The sequence below is a fragment of the Papaver somniferum genome, chromosome 3, assembly GCF_003573695.1.
Source record: "Papaver somniferum cultivar HN1 chromosome 3, ASM357369v1, whole genome shotgun sequence".
Taxonomy (NCBI): Eukaryota; Viridiplantae; Streptophyta; class Magnoliopsida; order Ranunculales; family Papaveraceae; genus Papaver; species Papaver somniferum.
The window spans coordinates 215,155,630-215,177,871 of NC_039360.1; the positions used below are offsets into that span (position 1 = coordinate 215,155,630).

The window sequence follows — 22,242 nt, forward strand, 5'->3', positions numbered from 1 at the left end:
TTCCTCGAACTCAAGTCCTTCACAGAAAAACCATAAGGATCAAATTCAACAGACACATGATTATTAGTGGTAAATTTTCGAACAGAGATTAAGTTTTTGATGATGGAAGGAACGACAAGGGTGTCGTTGAGGTGAAGAGTGTGAGTTGGAAGATTTATGTACTTAGAGCCACTAGCAGTTACCGGAATGCTATTGCCATTTCCCACCAAGATATAACGAACATAACTAGAATTAAAATTTTTTTGTAATGTACCTGGATCCGAGGTGATGTGTGAGGTTGCTCCGGTGTCCATATAGAAATCATCATCGGGTGTCCGAATGCTCATAGAGCTGTAGGCTTCGGCGATATCTGACGGTTGTAGATAGTCTGTGGTCGGAGCAATGTAGGCTTGCGGTGATCGGCCGGCTGTTGGATGGCGGCCACGACCCCGTCCTCTACCACGGTTCTGGCGGCCTCGTCCGCGGTTGGCAGGTGGAGCAGCATTCCAGGGAGAAGCCCAGTAGGGAGCAGCCGGATATGGGCCAGGTGCAGCAACGTTCCAAGGAGAAGCCCATTGTGGGTAAGGAGGAAATGGGCTTGCTGGGTTGGGCAGTAGTGGGCTTCTGTTCGATCCAGTAGTGGACTGCTGGTGAGAAAGCAGTGGGCCTGTTGGGTTGGGAAGCAACGGCGCTGTGCGATCCAGACTTTGTTGATGACGCTGTGCAGCAACAGGAAGGTGATGGGAGGTGTGCAGTGTTTCGGCAGCAAGGGCAGCATGAGTATTTGATGTGGATTGATGTTCACGGCGAATCTCTTCAGTGCGTAGTTGAGATCGAGCAGTGTCAAACGATGGCATCGATTGTTGAATGAAGGAGGCAACAGTATTATATTCCTCCGGAAGTCCATTGACAAGCTGGATAACTAGTCGTTTTTCATCCATTGGAAACTCGAGGTCACTCAATCGATTGGAGAGTGCCTGTAGCTTATCACAATAATCATCAACGTTGTTACAGTCAATAAATTTTAGATTTACAAACTTACTTTCAAGGCTGGCAGCGCGGTTTCCTTTGTTGTCTTGGAAGAGACGTTTGAGATGGTTCCATAAATCCTTCGCAGTTTTTCCAGTTTTGAGAACAGTCAGCATCAGATCTTTGGTCATGGTGGAGAACATCCATTGACGACATAGGGCGTCAAGTTGTAGAATGGTGGCAGCGTCAAGATCTGGTGTGGGAGAAGAACTATCTATAAGAAAAAGGAGGTTGTGCGCTTGAAGATGAAGTTGAAATAGGAGAACCCATGAAGAGTATTCGTCTTGTTTGATATCTAGTGTAACAGGGATCAAAACTTTGATGTTGGAAACGGCGAAAGCCGGATGTATGGTGTTTTTATTACTCTGTATGGATCGATTATTTGCCATTGATGGTTATTGGTGTTTTTGGTGTTTTTAGAGGAAGAAGAAGGAGGACCGTTTTTGGCCTCGTGATACCATGTCGGATGTTAATGAATCCGTTGATTATTCTTATTCCATAAACTCATATAAATAGTATTACAGGAAATCTGGGAGACTTCATTGCATATCGTATATTCTCCCAGATAAATAAGGTAACATAATTATATTGTCTATTATAGAGGACACCTAACTAATTAGATTCGTAATTTGCTAAAATAATCCACTTAGTACAGTACAAACTGTTGCAGATAATGATATGCAAAATAAAAAATATGGTATGACCGAACACATATGCTTACACTGACGAGTGTTCGTCGCGCAACTCGAGAGAAGATCCTTATACAAAATCTTATTAAAATGCAGTCGTTAAAGTTGTTCGTAAATCGTAATTTGCTTCACAGGTTTAATTGAGTCCATCTGTTACGGACAAACTGACCTACAAACTAGTGTTCGTAATATAATAACACTCGTTTTTGGTGGTTGACTGGTTGTTCAGCGATGATTAGCCATTATCCCTGCCGACATGTTTCTTCAAGGCTGCTAATGGGGTACACCCCCGAGCAAAACCAGTCCCCTATCCTAGTTAGTAAGTTCGCGAATCATTCGCGAATTTTTCCGTATCACGAATTTTACCGTCTTATTCGCGTACGTTTGCAACTCCGAACCCAAATCGCGTATTATGTGGCATTCCCGGATTATTCTCGAATCGTTCACGAATTTTACGTATCCCGAATGATACGTCCGCTTAATTCGCCATAAATTCTTTAGCTTTTACTTTTCAAAGACTCCACTTTTTGGGCTTTACTGCTTCCCGAACATACACGACCGAATATTAGACGTGTTGTAATTTTTATGAAACAAAAATGACTGAAGAGATTTGAAGGTGAAGGTGAGAGAGATCTCAAACTCACTAACCAAGCATCTAAACCACCATACGACGTCCTTTTGGATAACTAATGTTGTATATATTATTAATATCATCATATTGAGTTTATTTTTTCCTTAAATAACTCACACATATGCATAAAAATTGGTCTATGACCTTATAAATACAAATTATTTGTTATATATAGATACCGAATTTTCAGAGCCGAACTCACATTTATAAATCGAATTATACACGTACGTATGCCGTTACGAATTAATGACGAATCACGTCCCGTTGACCGAATTTTAGACCGAATCTGAATTTTACAAAACCGTATAATACTCGTACGTTTTCCGTTTCGTACGTTTGCCGAATCCCGAATTGCTAACTAGGCCCCCTATTAGCAATTTTGGTTTTTCTTTACCTAGAACACAATAGAACCACCGAGTCATCTTTCCACTATGCTCACGGTTCTACAAAGAAATGTGTCATTTAGATAGATTTAATCAAAGAGGAACGAACTGTGTCACCTATAAGTCACCCAATCATTGACGTGCGAACAGATGTCTAACTGGTAAAGAGAATATGTTCGGTGGATAGTGTGTCATTTTCACGGGCGGGTAAGTTTTGAAAGGCTGGGTGAATGGTAATGTTTGGTATATCCACGGTATAAACTCGACTACCTCCACTAACAGAAGAGAAATCATGGTTGCCTAGGCTAAGTCCTATGGGTTAGATTGAACTGTTAGATTGGTCAAAAAGTGTTGCAAATCAAAAAATAATTGTGGGAAAAAAGTTAACACATGTACCTGCTATTTCTCTCTCCTACCATTTGCTCGCAATTTAACTAGCAGCTAATTTCAAAAGTTGAACAGTTCAACGCTCAAAAAGTAACCAAAACGCTGAACCATTCAGCGCTGGGAGAAAATTCTCTGATCTAACGGCTGAGATTTAAAGTGACCGTTCAGCGCTAGATGGTAGTCCCGCTGACGTGGTCTTCTAATCTAGCTGCTAGATTAGCCATCCCATAGGACTTAGGAGGTTGCCCTAGCTAATGTGGATGGCCAATCTAACAACTAGATATTTAGTTCATAGGACTTAACCTAATAGGGATATCAATTTGCTAAGGAGTTTCAATACATGTGTTAGAAGTGGTATGTCTCTTATGAATTTTGGTATACTGGTAACTCCCTATTAGCAGTGCTGAGAAAAATGGTGGATTTCCTTCTTGCCGAGCCATTAATATCGTAGCCAGAGTAGACTCGCTAGTTGGGGTCGATATGAGAAACGGAGGTTATAGTAGTGCTCATTTTTCTCTTTAGTCGTTTGGTTTCGAACTCAGATCACTATCAATCACTAATATAACTGACTAATGACTTTCCTATGGTGACGTCTGTTATTTTTAAATTTAAAGACAATTTACAATGATTTTAAAATCACTGATTTCTGGCTGATGAACTCTTAGCTCTTTGGGAAAAATACTATTCTCTCCTTTTGACAAACAAGCAGGAAACAAACAAACCAAAGGAGTACGTATGTCACTTATCTAAATATAGTATGTAACTGATCCTTTATTAAACACAAAACTCTAACCTAATACAGTAATACTATTTCGTCCAATCTGGTTTTATCTTTTTTTTTTAGCTCGCAAGTTTGGAATGTGTACACATACACAACATCACCCACTATAGATTTGGTAGATAGAAAGTACAAAAGGCGAGATATGGGAGAGTTTAGACAGATGTATGAATGAAGTTATGATTTGATCCATCTATCTGGATATAAGATACGAAGGAAGGGATTGGGAGATGAGATGAACATACCATCCCTAAGAAGAAAGAAGTTGTTTTGTGCATCCAGAATGATTAGCCCATCTAGGATATGCTTATAAGGGGTATCCTAATAATGAGTAGATTACTAAACTACCATTAATTATCTCAAATTATAAAATGTCCTCGTATTAAAATAAAAATAGAAACCTAATCTAATCAAAATCGAAAATCATTTGCGTTCCTAATCTAATCAATAACATACCATTTAAAAAAGAAATCATCGGCTATTAGTCGTTGATTCAAAAATCTTTGATCATCCATTAAAATCGCAACTATAAAATGAGTTGTGTAGAGAATTTGATACGGGACGTATTTAGGATCTTTATCACAAGTCTTGAACTCAGTCCATGTTATCTATTAAGTCTTATCATTTGTTAGGATTTCCAATAAGTCTGTTAGATGATTAGGATAAGCTTCACACGTACGTGAAGTTCCGTTCGGTCAAGGGTTTGTTAGGGTTTAGTTAATTAAATTATAAATATCTATGGTCTCTGTCATTGTAAGGTAGCTTGGTTTAGCTCATTTATCAGATTAATGAAACTATTGAGTTATTTGGTTTACTATCATCGTTTGTTTTCTTAAACTCTTGGATTAGAGTATATTTGCTCATGGATTGGAGTGTTTATGTGTTACTTGAAGGAGTGGATTCTCCTTGTTTTCAAATCGCTTCCGTGTGCCATATCAGGTGGATTCATAGCTACCGTTCGTTCCTGTTGTTATGGTTCATCTGTGAGGTATTCTCTAGAAGAATCGATTGAGGATTCCCGTGCAATCTATATATTCAATAAAAAACAAAAATCATAAAAAGAAAAGTGATCAGTTGAAGATTTTGGTTCTTGTAACCATCCATCATCAATGTGTTCAGTAAGTATTTTGGTTCTTGTTAATATCCATTATTTGTTGTTACTGTTAATTATTTTGTCAAACCCTAAATATCTTTCTTGCGAGGGAAGTACGAACAGACGGACACAAACGAAGTACTTGGATTTTATTCTATTACCCGTTAATTTAAGCCCAGCCACTGACAAATCCAGTCACCTTAGCCATTACTTACCCATCCATATCAAATCCTGTATAAGTTTCTTAGACGACTTAGTTAGCCATTTCTATGTCTAAAGAGTCATTCTAGCACTCCAGACTTCAGGATTAGTTGGGAATCCATTATAGGTAGACATGGGAGATCTTAATATGAAGTTTTCCAAGTCCATGTTTGTTGGAGCAGTTAACAGGAAGGTATGTAGTTTCGTGATCGATAGTCGTTGTGAGGAAAATTTGGTGTCTTTACAAATGGTGGAATCGCTGGGTCTCAACATGGATTGGTACCCCGCATCCGGATCAGATTGATTGTGTCAACATGAGACCAATTGTTTGCATCGGTGCTTGCATATTTCAGTTCTCATTCGGTAAGGTTTATTTTGATTCAATTATATGTGAAGTAGTTGACATGAATACATGTGATATTGTGTTGGGGAGACCCTGGTTAGCCGAAGTTGGTGCGGTTCTTAGCAGTCAAGAAAATGCTTATGAGTTCGGATGGGGGAAGGCCAAGGTTATTTGAATACCACGTCCTAATTAAACCAACCGAAGATTCAATACCCATCAAGATTAAAAATATGTGTCAAACATTTGAGATAAGGGGCTTGCAAGGTCAGATAGTTAAAGGAAAGAACTCACTGGTTGATGCTTTATCTATTGGAAATCATATAGATCCATTTGCTAAGTATTGTGGAGTTCAACCAATTTCCTTGTTGGAGTTTATACATCAGAAGCTAGACATTAAGAAATAATGGGAGCAATTGCCAAGTTCTTATGTGAATTATAACTCGTTTTGCGAGCACTTGGTGATTCCGATGCACAACTCAAGATCAAGCTGTTTCAAAGGATGCGGGAATATCAAGATCCTTTCCTCAACTTGTCATTTCCAATATAAACTTGTCGCAGGAGGGGAGCTTGATACGGGACGTATTTAGGATCTTTATCACAAGTCTTGGACCCAGTCCATGTTATCTATTAAGTCTTATCATTTGTTAGGATTTCCAATAAATCTGTTAGATGATTAGGATAAGCTTCACACGTACGTGATGTTTCGTTCGGTCAAGGGTTTGTTAGGGTTTAGTTAAATTATAAATATCTATGGTCTCTGTCATTGTAAGGTAGCTTGGTTTAGCTCACTTATCAGATTAATGAAACTATTGAGTTATTTGATTTACTACCATCGTTTGTTTTCTTAAACTCTTGGATTAGAGTATATTTTCTCCTGGATCGGAGTGTTTATTTGTTACTTAAAGGAGTGGATTCTCCTTGTTTTCAAATCGCTTCTGTGTGCCATATCAGAATTGCACAATAGATTTATCTCGAGATCAGCATGTTAGAACCCAGATCTTTGTTCTTTTTTTTTTCTCTATTTCAGAAGAACAGTTTGGTTGATACTGTAATATGGTGTTTTCAGTCAAACCCAGTTTGTAATGAAGAAGACCTTTAAGTTTGGTTGATTATCTGATATATTAGTTTCAACGGAACCTATATTATTTCAGAACAAATTCAAGTTTGGCTGATTCAATTATACTATATATCAGCCGAACTTTTAACTTTAATTTACACAAATTTTACAAATGTGAGTTCGGCTAATAATAGATCTCCCACTGACAGCCGAACATCTTTCTGTTATACACATTTTTTTAGAATTCTTAGTCGAACTTTGTTTTTTGTAGCTGAACTTGTATCAGTTTTCAGTCGGACTCATACTTTATTAGCCGAACCTGATCTTTTTAGTCGAACATTTAATATTTGATGTATTAATTACATTTTCTACCTTCTATAAGAAAACAAACTAAAGGTACGATTAGTTTTATTGGAATTTAGGCCAAAAGGAATAACTACACGACAAAAATAATGGGAAACCGAGTTTTAACTTGTTGGTCCAAAATCTATAAATTATAGGTTCGTCTGACAATAATTGCAGTTCGAAATAGCTGGACTACTAATATTTGTGTCATACAGTGACATCCAGCTATAAATTTATTAGCCGAACTGTTTTTCCTAAAAGGTTTGTCTTTTAGGTTATTAACCGAACCTAAAACTGAACAACCAAAAAAGTTTTTAAAAAATTAATCTTCCTTGTAACTGATGTATATTTTCTTGTCTTTACGATATGAAGATTCTCCTTCATCATTTGAATTACACAGTTTTGTCACTTCCAATCACTAAAATTTCAAAACACAATATATTTTTTTTAATTTCTCCTTCTTCTTTTCTAAAATCCCTAACTATCATTCATAAATATGATTTATCTTTTAATCCACCATTAATACTTAACAATCCACCACTAATTAATCATTACCATTAACATGTAATCATAATTATTAACATTAATTAAGTAAGTGCATAATTGGCACTATTAAAATAGGGTGGATAAAGGGTGCATAATTGACACTATTATAAACAAAAAAATCCAGAATTTTGAATACCTTCATAATCGATCTACGTGGACATTTCATGTAATCCGACTCTAATAAGGAAAATTGGCAGTTTTTCTGTAACTTTTTTTTGCCAAGAATCGGATTACATGTGCAGTTTTAGAAAACCGATTGTGGCGAGGAAGATTTTATATGATTTTGCTAGGCCAGAATCGATTTATGTGGACATTCCTAAAATCCGATTGTGTGAATTGATTTCGAAAAAAATAGTCGTTGAGTCCTTATCTATATAAATACAACCTCTTTGAACCACTCCCACATCACACCCTGAGCATAAAAAATTGAATGTGATCCGGAAGAAGATATGCAGCTTGTGAAATCATTCATCCCCATCTTCCACGAATGCCCCGATGAACGATATTTAATGTTTTGGAAGAGAGTCAAAGAGTTCTATTATGAGCGCATCATGAATCTAAAAAACCGTAAATGGAGAGACTTAGCTTTTTGATTCCAATACATAAATGGTTTACTGCGAGAGTATGTTAAAGTTAGCAAAATGGTGAATGACCATCATCCACAAGCTTCTCATCTTGAAAAAGTGAGTAATCCGATATTTTAATACCTATCTCATCGTTTAATGTTTGCTTACAATATCGAATAATTCATTCAATTGCATCTGGAACGATTCAACGGCCTATGGAGAATTCGTAATAGGGAAAAGAAGTTCATTCACCGTAAGGAATTTGTGGTGTTGAGCCGTCGTGCTCGGGGGTTCATTGACGATGTATTGATGTGCGAGATTTAAGAATTCGCATATTGAATTGTCCTACATATGTAATGCGGTAATTTCCAAAACTATTTAATGAATATTTTGTTTCTTAAAGTATGGCACAATCGGATTATGTGGGTATCCTTAAAAACCAATGGTTATAATCGATTTATGTAAGCGTTGACAAAAATCGATTCTGGGTTTTCTTCGTCATTTGAAAAAACCATACCCAGAATTGGTCTGGTACTGCACTAACATAAACCGATTATGGGTCGAGATTCTTTAAAAAACAAATAATTTTTTTTCAAGTTTTGATGATGGATTAATGCTAGTTGATTTCAGAGTTAAACTGTTAGGATTAAGACCTTAGAATTAACCTCACAAGACACTAGTTCTCTGGATCACGTAGAACTAAGGAAGACAGAATAAGATGCACTAAACGAAACAATAAAGACACAAGATTTAACGTGGTTCGGCAATGTGCCTACGTCCACAAATGGATACGATCAACTCTTATTATTTGAATGAATTACAGAGAATTAAACCCCAAATTATGACCAGCAGATTGCTGTTCACAAACACCGAAATAATTTCCTAGAACAAAACGCTCTAAACAATAAAATTCTCTAGTTATGAGAACTCTTCTCTAAATTGTGTTGTGTGTATTTCCTTAAGACTTGTACACCTATTTATATAGGTTACAAACTTGTCTTCCAAGTATATTAGTTATACTAGGAAACCTAAACATAGCTAAGAAAGGAATCCTTGAGTTTAACTAAAACTGGTAACCTCTAGCTATACCAAAATAAGGAAACACCCATATGGTTCTAGAAAATTCTGGAATCTTCCTAAAACATCGACAACTTCTAACAATTCTCCATCTTGCCGATGTTTCCACCAAACTGAGTTTGATCTTCACAAGTTAACCGTAGCCTCTAATGCCCCTAGGGCCTCAACAACGAGCAGTATTGATCAAGCTGAGACACCTCTCAAACTTGACCTTCGAAACGACTTTTGTCAACATATCTGCTGGATTATCTTCAGTATCAACCTTCAATAGTTGTACTAATCCGTTATCAACCAATTCTCGAAACTTATGATGACGAACATCAATATGCTTGGTGCGTGCATGATAAAATTGGTTCTTAGCTAAATGAATAGCACTTTGACTATCACAGTTCACAACAACACTCCGTTGTATAATCCCCAAGTCTTTAACTAAACCATGAAGCCATAACGCTTCCTTAACAGCCTCTGTCACAGCAATATACTTTGTCTCTGTAGTAAACAAAGTTACGATTGGTTGTAACATAGACCTCCAACTGATAGGTCCTCCACTCAATGTAAAACAATACCCCGAAGTAGAACGACACTTATCCCTATCACCCGCATAATCAGAATCAACAAATCCACAGACCTTCAAATTCTGCTCCTTCTCAAACACTAAACCAATATCCTAGGTCCCTTGAAGATATCTCAAAATTCCCTTCACCGCATACCAATGTGCTCTCCCAGGATTATCCATATAACGACTAACTAAACCAACTGCTTGTGAAATATCCCGACGAGTACAAACCATAGCATACATCAAAGAACCTACCACATTAGCATAGGGAACCTTTGACATAAATTCATTCTCCTCAGTTGTAGTAGGACACAACTGTTTTGATAACTTAAGTGTAGGAGGTATTGGAACACTAATAGCTTTGGAGTTATGCATTCCAAAACTACGAAGAACCTTCTCGAGATAGGATTTCCGAGTAAGACATAACTTCCCTTTAGATCTATCTCGAGTAATCTCCATACCCAAAATCTTCTTAGCTTGACCTAAATCCTTCATCTCAAACTTTAAACTCAATTGCTACTTTAAAACATCAATTTATGACTTGCTCTTTGCAGCTATGAGCATGTCATCCACATAGAGTAAAAGATACACAAAACTTCCGTCTGGAAACTTCTTAAAGTACACACACTGATCGTATTTACTACGAGTATACTTTTGCTGCAACATAAACGTATCAAACCTCTTGTACCATTGTCTTGGCGATTGCTTACAACCATACAATGATTTCTCAAGTTGCCACACATAATCTTCCTTACCAGCAACTTCATAACCAATGGGCTGTGACATATAAATGCCTTCCTCCAAATTTCCATGCAAGAACGTTGTCTTGACATCTAATTGCTCGAGCTCTAAGTCAAACTGCGCCACAAATGCTAAAAGGACTCAGATAGAAGTGTGTTTAACTACCGGAGAGAAAACTTCATTATAATCCACACCTTCCCTTTGTGCGTATCCCTTAGCCACTAACCTTGCTTTTTATCGTACACCACTAACGATACCCTTAGAATCTGGAATTCCATCCTTTACCGTATAGGCCCACTTGCACCCAATCTTCTTTCGACCCTTAGGCAACTTAATAAGTTCCCAAGTGCGATTCTTGTGAAGAGACTTCATCTCCTCATCCATGGTTGTTTTCCACTCAATGTCATGAGTATTACTCATTGCCTCCTCAAAGGTAAACGACTCATCCTCAAAATAGATAATTCGTAAGACGCATACTTATCAAAACCATAACGGACTGGTGCACGTCTCTCACGTTGAGATGTCAGTGACGGAATATTCTCAACTTGTTGCTCTGTAGATTCCTCACTAGGAACCTCAAACTCAAATTCATTTTCTACAAGAGTTTTTTCTTCTTTTTCTTCTTCTATAGTATATGAACTAGGAACTCTTTGCTCCACCTGCATCGAATCATTTTCAAAACCGCTAATACTCTCACTTTCAATTTGAGAGTCCCAACTTGTGAACTTCTTTGAATCAAGCATCGCTTTCTCATTAAAGGTCACATCACGACTAATTATGAACTTATTCAATTCTGAACACCATATACGATATCCTTTCACACCTAATGGATAACCTAAGAAAATTGTTTTCTTAGCCCTAACACCCAACTTATCTTCTTTCACATGAAAATAGGCTGGAAAACCAAACCCCTTAAATTAGAATAGTTCACGGGATTACCAGTCCATACCTCCATAGGTGACTTACACTTAATAGTTTTTGATGGTGATCGATTCACCAAATAGCACGCCGTATTCACTGCTTCATCCCACCAAATCTTGTCTAAACTTGCGTTTGATAACATGTATCGTGCTCTCTCAAGTAACGTTCGATTCATTCTCTCCACTACTCCATTTTATTGTGGTGTACCCTTGACTGTGAAGTGCCTAACGATACCTTGTTCCTCACAAAACTCCTTCAATGGGTCTTCGATGTATTCACCGCCATTATCGGAACGTATCTTCTTAACCACACGACCAAGTTGTTTCTCTACCATGGTCTTCCACTTCTTAAACACCTCGGTGAATTCATTCTTACGCTTCATGGTGTAAAGACAAAGTCTCCTCAAAAATTCATCGATAAAGGTCACAAACCACCTAGCACCTCCCTTAGAAACTGTACGAGAGGGACCCCAAACATCCGAATGGATGTAATCTAACATACCATGCGTGTGGTGTGCAACAGTACCAAAACTGCTCCAACATTACTTCCCGAAGATACAATGCTCACAGAAATCAAGCTTGCAAGTCCTTTCACCTCCAAGCAAGCCTTTACTACTCAACACGGACATACCTTTCTCACTCATATGCCCAAGACGCATATGCCATAAACGTGTTGACTCCACATGTTTCTCATCAATTGATTGAGAAACCGTAGCTCCACCATAAACTATATCTCCTTGTAAGAAATATAAATTACCATGTCTTTCACCGGTCATCTTCAAACTACCATTATAGAATACCTTCAAGAATCCATATTTAGCAACATACTTGTATCCAAGAGATTCAAGTACTCCTAACGAAATCAAACTCTTCCTCAAATCTGGAACATGTCTAACCTCTGAAAGTGTTGTGATAACACCATGCGAACGAACTTGTACCGTACCAACTCCAACTATTTTGCAGGCATTATAATTTCCCATCATAACAGTACCACCATTCACTTCTCTGTAAGTAGTGAAACAATCCTTTGAAGGACACATATGATACGAAGCACCGGAATCAAGCATCCGGCCATCATTGAGACAACTCTTTGATGTAACGGTTAACACTTCCTCATCAAAACCAAACATTTGGTCTTCTAAAACTTTACTGCCTTCAGCAACCAAAGCAACAATATTCTTCGAATCTGATTTCTCACGTTTCTTATCTCTTGCCTTAAGCTTGAGACAATCAACCCTAATATGACCATTTTTTCGACAATAATAACACTCAGTATCGCTCTTTTTGGAACGATTCTTTGACTTCGAATTCTTATTACAATTCTTTCCTCTATCAACAAACAAGCCCTCGACTTGTGCTTCATCGCTGAACTCTTGCTTCCTTAATGCCTTAGCTTGTAAAGCAGAGACAACATCATCGAAAATCAACTTTTCTCCATCTTCGTCATCTTCATCGGTTTTCCCACTCAGCAAATAGTCAACGAAAGCATCATAAGACGGAGGCAAAGAACATAATAATATCATGGATTTATCCGTATCATAGATATTGACACTGATATTAGACAAATCAGAACAAATCTTATTAAACTCATTAATATGATCAATCATAGACTTACCCGAAGACATCTTAAAGGCATGGAGTCTACGCTTCAAGTAAAGTTCTGAAGTCAAATCCTTTTGTAAGTAGAGCTTCTCTAAATTCTCCCACAACACCTTTGCAGAGGTTTCATTCGAAAAATTATGAATGATCTCCCTTGACAAACATAAACGAATAGTTGAACACGCCTCCAAATCAAGGTCAGCCCACTTCTCATCATTCTAATCCTTTGGCAATGTTGTTGGCTTCTCCTTGATTGCTTTGATTTGTTTCATACTACAAGAATATCTTTTACATCAGTTTGCCATGATGTGAAATTATTCTTCCCATTGAACTTGATAATATCAAATCCACGCACCTTCGAAAATCCACTTGATGTAGAACTAGACATCTTCACTTCTAACTATGATCCTCTCCACGCTCATCACACCACTTGTTAGGATTAAGACCTTAGAATTAACCTCACAAGACAGTAGTTCTTTGGATCACGTAGAACTAAAGAAAACAGAATAAGATGCACTAAATGAAACAATAAAGACACAAGATTTAACGTGGTTCGGCAATGTGCCTACGTCCACAAACGGCTATGATCAACTCTTATTATTAGAATGAATTACAAAGAATTAAACCCCGAACTATGATCAGCAGATTGTTGTTCACAAACACCAAAATAATTCCCTAAAACAAAACGCTCTAAACTCTAAAATTCTCTAGTTATGAGAACTATTATCTAAATTGTGTTGTGTGTATTTCCTTAGGACTTGTACACCTATTTATATAGGTTACAAACTTGTCTTCCAAGTATATGAGTTATACTAGGAAACCTAAACATAGCTAAGAAAGGAATCCTTGAGTTTAACTAAAACAGGAAACCTCTAGCTATACCAAAATAAAGAAACACCTAGATGGTTCTAGAAACTTCTAAAACCTTTCTAAAACATCGACAACTTCTAACATAAACATCACTTAATTACTCAAATTAGTACTAATTAATCAGGATAATTTTGTCATTAACTAAAATAGTTGGATAAGAGATTATCCATTTTACTTCAAAATATTCTTTTCTCTCTTATAATCATAGGCCCAAATAATCACATTTGGTCCCAAACTAACCAGGCAAATAAGCCATCATCCCAATGGTGAGCCAATTTTTCTTTAATAAAACTGTCTCTTTCGTTGAGAAAAAAAAATGGTGAAAAAATATTTTAAGCTCCCTTCATTCATTATATTTTCTTTTTTCCGAAAAACCATCCTTCCTGGGTGGAAATCATTGTTTTTGCCGACTTCATGTCGACAAAAGAAGTAGCAAGTAGGGCCCTGGAAAAATCGCAATTGCCGGAAGACTTGGCCGATTTCTTAATTTTACAGAACGGTGCCGTCCTGTTCATTAAATATACAAACAACGTAACATTACCGACCAAAGAGTCGTTAACATGTGGCGGATTTTGCTGCATGAATTCTCATTATTCTCATACCAGATTGCAGATACAACATGTGGACAGGTGGAGTGTACACAATGGCTATATTTAGAGCTTAGATTGGGTTTGTTTATTGTTTGTCGTTCGGCTTGATGTATTTTACTTCCACAAAACAGCAAGAGTTTGAAAGGGACACATAATGCCCGATATTGTGATTTGGATTTCCGGATATCAAATTCATGTACACATCTGAAGTAAGGAAATATCTGGATCGGAAAATTTTGAATAGACTCGAAGTATAATGTATATAGAGTTTAATGTTAATATACAGATGTGAAAATATCTAGAGACAAGGACCAAATAGATATTTCTTTTGTACACGTACCTTTAGCGACAATTGGGATGTCGATCCATTAATAATATCCATGCTTAAATTCCTTGGGTTTTTAAGATGTTGGCCGATACATAATCTCTACTAAACATTTTTTCCGGTACATAAAATTAAATGTAAATGAACAATTTTCTTTATCGACTTTTTATTTTGTAGCAGATAATTTCTTTTATTGGCAGCATCTTGCGGTCATGGTAAGTTTTGTCAACGTTATGTCGTCGATCGGATGACTTTTGTGGTCTCGCGAAAACGAAAAATATTGCGGCCAAAATATAATAAAATACATCTTACATCAATCACCATTATATCTTTCTCTTTTACAATTCAGTATGAAACAAGATTAGCTCTTCTAAGGTGAGGCGTGAAGTACACTAAACATAAAAGGCGATCAAGCATATACCAAAGCCTTGGAACGCAACAAAAGAAGAGGAGGGAAAGCCCAAACTACTCCCACCGCATGCACTTGAAAGTGGCGCCAAGTCAAAAGATTGCTACCGACCTCATACGAATTCTCCTGTCGGTGAAAGTGAAAGAAATATCGAAAAACTTTCGGGTAGCTAATCAACCCTTTCACAAGCAAACTTAACCGACAAAATTAATTATCCTCGTTAACCTACAGAATTATCCTCATATTCACGAAAAAACAAACAACTCTTTCCATATTTTCAAATATTTGTATATGTTGTTTCAAATTGCCGAGGAAAGTTTTCTGTCGGCAAATAATTTAGAAATGATGCAGTACCTTCACGCTGCGTACCGGAACTTGTTTCTGGACAAAAGGCTTTCGCTATCGGTACCCGGGACTTGTCCATGGACATTGGAGTATCTTTACCCAGGTCGTAGAACTAGTTAGCTGGGGGTATAGGGGTACTTTCAATTTGGGACATTGGAGTTGTTTCGCTTAATACTTCACATGCACGTAGGATTAAAAGGGAAAGACAATCTTTTTTTTAGGAGTAGTACAAGTTAGGACTCCCTAGGACAGCTTATTACCTTTGGAATAAGAATTAATGTACCAAGTTGGTGGGCAATAACCAGGAAGTGTATGCTACAAGTTAGGGTTTCAATTCAAACCATGTGGAGTTGTTCTGCTCCACTTTCTTTACTCCTCTTTGATTCTTGCTTTCTGCTATAATGTTTACTTATTATGGATGGTTGTTGCTTTAAGTTACTATCCATTTATAGCACCCTACAGTCCTACTGCTAGAAAAAGTTGAAACCTGTTTTGAGGCATACATCTATCTAAGTTTGGCTGAAAAATTATCAGCCGACCCTAGGCAAAAACATAGGTTATCAGCCGAATCTTGAATATGCCTCAAAATATGTTTCAAAAAGTTTACAAGTCTTTCGAATTAACAGTATTTTCTTTTTACTTAGAGAAACTGCTAACAAGTTTCAACAATGGGCTCAATGTTTTGAGAACAAACTTGCGTCTCACACTCTGTGTCCGTGTAAAAAGTGTTAACTTCACAGTCCATTGCATGTCCCATATGTCTTTTTTCTGGATATGGCTGAACAGGGCACTGTCACTTGGCAAAGTCATAGAGAAACTAAGAGCAAATAATGCTAATAATAGAACTTGAAAGTCTCAACTAATTTCAAGTGGAAGCGATAATGCTTCGATGTATAAATAAAACTGACAATTGCAAGGAAACTTCATGGAAATTTAAAGCGAAAAGGACATACTCCTACTTAAGAAATCACAATCAAAAGACTGAAGGAAGAATAATAGAAAAACTTGTACTATAATAAACCTAGCAATCACACTTTAGCTTACGTTTGTTAGTTGGCATGGTTACGACGTTCCCACTTCCCATCCACGTAGAGATTCACTTTCGAACCTAACATTCTTATATATTGAATCAAAAACCAATCTTTCAATCTAAGATGATGGCTTGTCACTTGTCAGCAGCGTCTCCCAAGGGTTTTCAGTATTTTGACAGGGAAATGCAAACTCTTTGAGGGAATTTGCTAAAATACTATGAGCCCTCCATCCCGTATAATCAGATTCTCCATTGCATAGAGTGTTGATTTCGTCTATTAGATGCTATAATTTTTAATTAATAATGGCGCGCGCTATTATTAGTACTTATTCTTCAGAGAGTAGAGTAGTGACAGAAAGAAAAATGCAACTGCCGCCCGTCACCCAATCAACAATTTGTCTCACACTAGTAACGACATGCATCATGCTAGCACGTGGCGGGTTTTGCTGCGAATTTGCATGCAAGTATTAGGGATGCTTTGGCATATACAAATTAGTCAAGACAAGACTCAAGAGCGTTTTGCCGTTGGTTTTACTTAAATCATTAACTTCATATAGTTTAATATATTTCGAGGTGGGAAGGGACAGGGGTTGTCTGGATTTTGAATATCATTCGTATGTCAGTCAGATATTTGAGACTGCATTCTCTCAAGTTTTGAATGTCTGTTGGTTGTTTGTGCATCAAAATATAAACTCAAAAACCACTTATGTTGGATTTTGATAACCTACCTCTCATGGCAAGTTTGAGCAACCATGGGATGGAACATGGACTGGTCAGCTCGTGTGTGACCCCCTTAAAAGTCCATAATTTATAGGCCCATATATTCTCCCAAGTTCAAAACTTTAGATGTTCATTATAGCTAATGTGGGTCTAAAAGTGTTATTGGATGCGAATGTTTTGATTTCTTCCATTGAGATCTTCTTTTTGGGGATAAATTCCTCTGCTTGAATGATGCCAGACCCGAGAACCTGAAATCCGAGAGGCCGACACAAGCTTTCCATAATCTGTATTTCATTTGTTCCGATCTAGCTTACCGGAAACCTCACCCAGCACTTGATCTGACTAGAATATTCCTTGGTCCAAGGTAAGAGTCGTAAGACTCAAGATAGCCATAAAATTCTCATCTCATTGTTGCTTGTTGGACACTACCGTTTTTAACTTTCTCAATAATGTTCTTCAAGTAACCTTTTAATATCAAATTAATTTTGCTTTTTAAAAATTAAAGTGCATTGACGAACAAGTATTTCCTTTTTTGGGGATAACATTTTTTTTTATGCTAAAATCTAAGTTAGGTCCAGCAACCAAAATGAGGAGAAGATATGATAAGGATGCTAAATGAAAGTGGGGTGTGCCAAGGTCCTATTTAGTCTTGCTTTTTGAATAGCAGTTAAAAAATTCGTTGCAATATGAAAATGCTTGGTAGACGAAAAATTACTGTCCAAAATAACTGACTTAAATGCCTTTCATAATAGTTGGTTGTGGTGTTTCTAGGTGAAAAATGTTCAAGCAGATTGCAAGCAAGAAAAAAAAAAAAAAAAAACCAAAATTTTGCTTTGCTTCACAAAAACCAGCTGTGGCTCCGCCGCAAGGGGGGGGGGGACAAAACCTATTATCAGTATGATGACATGAATACAGCGGAAAAAGGGTGGTACCACTCAACGAAGTCTTGAAAAATATTACCACTCAACTATATCTTGGAAAATATTAACAAGTGGGATGACTGATGATAGAAAAAGAAAGTCCAGGGAAGTAGACAAAGAAGCAGTGGGTGTCAAGTTAACTTGCTCATCTGGGAGCCTAAAACTGAATTGTGATGTTGAAAACAAAACTGAAAAGCTATAAACAACTCCATCGAAATTTAATGCAGAATACAAAAATTTGCTCATCTGGGAGCCTAAAACTGGTCGAAATATATAGCACAAAATAGAAAAAGAGGACTTGACAGCTGAAGAAGAATCAGTGCCTTGATAAGATTATAGAACCGACAAACCATATTAATTGACAAACCACTTCATGAACAGTCCTTACTGTACTTAAGAATTACCTGATTGAATGGCGTTGATGAGCAAGTAAAGTTTCTATTTTAAGTAGCCAATAAAGGTTTATAAAGCCCAAAGGGCTATCAGACTCAAACTTATACACCAGCCGCTATAACATTAGAAGCCCAACAGTCTCTCTTTAATGACCTGAAGTATGAGTCTCTCTTTCTAGTTTAGGAGCTCAATTGCAACATCAAGAAAACAAATAAATATAAGCAAAAACTTTTTGGTTCAGATATTCGTCCCGGTATCACTCTTCGTCAGAGTAATTGAATTTGATTGAGTGTGAATCCTGATCAATGATACCTCCTCGGTAACTTCCACGTTTCTTCTTTGTCTTCTCGTGTCTAAAATCCCTGGAAAAAGAAAAGGCCCAACACAGAGTTGATTAAACCCAGAAAGTTGTCAAACTCGGGACTGTATTACAGTTAAACAAAAGCTTGAGTTTCTTTGTTAGTGAAAGGAATTTTGGAAACAGAAAATACTTACTTTCCTCTGACTTGCCCTAGAACTTCTTGTGCTTTTGCACCATAGCCAACGTCAGCACCATGCTGCAGAAACAAGTTTAAGACGTTACTGCCATACAAGCTTCTCAGGGGAGAATGGTTGTACTAAGCAAATTCACAGCAATAAAAATACGAAACCACATATAGACATTAGGAAAATAAACACACCTTTGCCCAGTAAGAATTATCTTGAAGCCTGTCGTCAACAAATTCCACCTTTTCAATTTCAACCCTTCGAAATGCATTCGCCGTCTTTGGCTGCATATAGAGTACCCGGAGAAACATACTTTAGCAAAAGTCATTAACTGCTAAATCAAGTTTATAACAAATCTCACAGTATTATGCAGAAGTTTATACAACTAACATAGTTACAGATGTTAAAAGATCACAGGTGATGCATGCTTAAACAGTCTCACCCAGACATATCTTATTCAGTCTTTGGAGAAAGAATAACTAAAAACAAGTGTGCATGTATTTTGAAGGATATCAACTAAAAAGACAGTTACAAGGGAGAAAGGTATACGCTACCTCGGCAGAACCAATACGTTGTTTCTTCGCGGCCTTTTCAGTTGTAAAAGGTGTAGCATTGAGATCCTTTTCGTTTTCCTCTTCTGAACTTTTTGTCTTACTTTCCTTTGTATCCTTACTCTCAACCTTTTCATCAGCCTGAGATTCGTTCTCTTCAGAACCTCCTCTTTTCCTTTTCTTAGAATCTTTGTTCTTAGAATCTCCTTTCTCAGATTCCTCGGCATCCACAGATGAACTTTCAGTTTTCGATTTCTTTCTCTTCTTTTTCTTGTCTTTGGATTTTAAATCTGTCTCCTCCTCAGTCACTGACTTTTGTAAATGTCCATTTTCAGCTGAACCACTTTGCTCAACACTCTCTGAAATAGGCTCAGATGTAGACTTGGTTTTCTTTTTCTTCTCTTTAGATTTTACATCTGCCTGCTCCTCAGTCACTGACTTTTCTAAATGTCCATTTTCAGCTGAACCACTTTGCTCAACACTCTCTGAAATAGGTTCAGATGTAGACTTGGTTTTCTTTTTCTTTTCTTTAGATTTCACAGGCAAATCTGGTACTGCTCCATTCGATAATTTATCAACACAGACATCAGCAACCACCTCTGTACTCAAATCTGCAATTTCCATGTATCTGAAATCAGAGCTAGGCTTGAGGTTTAAAGAAAAAAATATGCATCTCTCAATTTCAGAAAGGTAGTAAAACATATTACTGAAGTATCAATGTAGCAGACAACCACCATAACCATGCCCATATAGGTATTTGCTCATACCTTGTTTGCCAGAGCTGGTGTTGTTCGCGTCCCCATCACTGCACATTAGGAGCCACACGGCATGAGAAGTCTTATACAAGTTGTTTCAGTAACAAGAAATGAGCATTGGATTTAAATTACAACATGGCAGGATAGAGGGTTTTGGTGAGGGATTTGTGGGACCGTTAGATTGTTGGGGGAAGTTGGATACCTTTAAATTCTAAATGAGGTATAATTATGTTGCTACAAGGGAAGCAAAAAAAAACATGAAGGAAAAATGCAGCTACCATCTTCTTTGCATTCTGGTGTTACGTAAAGAATCCTCCCACTCCTATAACATACATGAAAAATCTCCCATCTTACCTCATCTCTAAGTACTTGAAATACATCGTCTCCACATCCAAGGCATGCCCTTTAACCACATCAAGCTGTAAAACAAATGCATGAAGTCAACTTATGAATATGAAATTTGAAATCCTGCAATACACTGTACGAAAGGGAAACAGTTCGGTTTCATCGTTCAATCATTTTTAACCCTATCCTTTGTGACAGGATAGCAGAATGGCGTGTTCTCAAAAATATAAATACGTTTCCATCTCTCAAACAGTTGAAACACCACGGACAAGGCTCTTCAAAAGGTTTATTACTGGTATAGAGTATATAAAACAACTCATCCCAAAGTAACTGTTTAAAAAACCGATGAAGATAAGGTAATTGGTCCAGCAGGCAGGTCGTACAAGAACATTGAACACTTTATCTTTTTTATCAACCATCTCAACGAATCTTACATGCCAATATTTGAATACCCGGCACATAGGTTCAACTAACTTGGATCCAATGAGGTCTATCTCTATTAGCTCACATCTAGCTAACTAAAATGATCATTTTCCATGAATACCAAACAAACCATGAACGTTGAACACGCTACCTTCCATATTATCATGTCATGTACAATATAATCCATACAAATTTCCAAAGCAACCGATATAGGTACATATTAATTTGCAAAAGAATCACAAGAATGCACTTTACATGAACCATAAAGGTAACAAGTTGGCCTATCTTTATTAGTTCACCCTTACTAACTAAACTGAGCCTTATCTGATGTTAGTAATACGATCCATAGTTACAAAATCATATACATAACAGTGCAGAAAATCATGCACTAACATCATTAGCATTACCAATTAGAATTCCAATGGCAAGTAACTTTGTAATCCCTACTTATAAGATTTTGTTCTTGTTGTTTTACATGCTGATTTCACTAATGTAAAACAATATTTCAAACTCGATTCTGTAATCATATCTAACTTTAAAGTTAAGAGTTTGTCATCTCATGATTCACAACATCAAAAAATTCAAAATAATACCACAATTAAAAAAAATGGAACTTTACCTCTAAAAACTAGATACTAAATCTAAACCCTAAAATAAGAAATAAAACCAGAATGAAAATTTTACCTCCTCCTCATCGGGTAAAGCTTCAGACTTAAATGCAGCAAGGGTTTTAGAATATCCCTGGCGCTCCAAGAAATCAGCTAATGAAAGCAATAAAGGAGTAAGATCTTTACTCTTCTTCTTGTTCTTCTTGTTTTTCTTATTGTCTTTGGTCGATTTTGAAACTAGGGTTTTATCAGGAATGTCTTTTTCTAATGAGGATGAAGTCTTTGTCTTCTTCATGTTTGCTAGAGTTACTTGACGAGGCTCAAATGGAAATAATGATACAGAGAGGTTTATAAGCATACAAGCTGAGAGACTGAGAAAGAGATTGTGAAATTTATAATGGTATTAGGGTTTTTGATAGACGTTGAAAAATCGGAAGGCACGGGAACAAAGTATGCTGTCGGTTTCGTGGAAATGACAACAGACAGTGGTTTAGTCCGTCTAGGTGTGTGTGTTTTTGTGGTTTTGAGCGACTGAAGCGGTGCGAGTATAAC

At 37.0% G+C, this 22,242-nt stretch overlaps 1 protein-coding gene across 2 annotated transcripts; it reads right to left on the reverse strand.

Moving 5' to 3' along the window:
* Positions 1-18,542: 18,542 nt before the first annotated feature.
* On the reverse strand, positions 18,543-22,085 carry LOC113358630 (nucleolar and coiled-body phosphoprotein 1-like). 2 transcript variants are annotated; one of them, XM_026602241.1, is made up of 7 exons: positions 21,770-22,085; positions 20,669-20,733; positions 20,327-20,364; positions 19,563-20,170; positions 19,203-19,292; positions 19,018-19,079; positions 18,543-18,884 (listed from the first exon to the last, which is right to left on the reverse strand). In XM_026602241.1, exons 1-7 carry the CDS (start codon positions 22,046-22,048, stop codon positions 18,779-18,781), a joined length of 1,248 nt encoding a protein of 415 aa, XP_026458026.1. In that variant the 5' UTR covers positions 22,049-22,085; the 3' UTR covers positions 18,543-18,778. The 2 variants fall into 2 exon arrangements, with proteins under 2 accessions (XP_026458026.1, XP_026458025.1); XM_026602240.1 differs by having other exon boundaries at positions 21,767-22,085.
* Between the last annotated feature and the right edge of the window lie 157 nt (positions 22,086-22,242).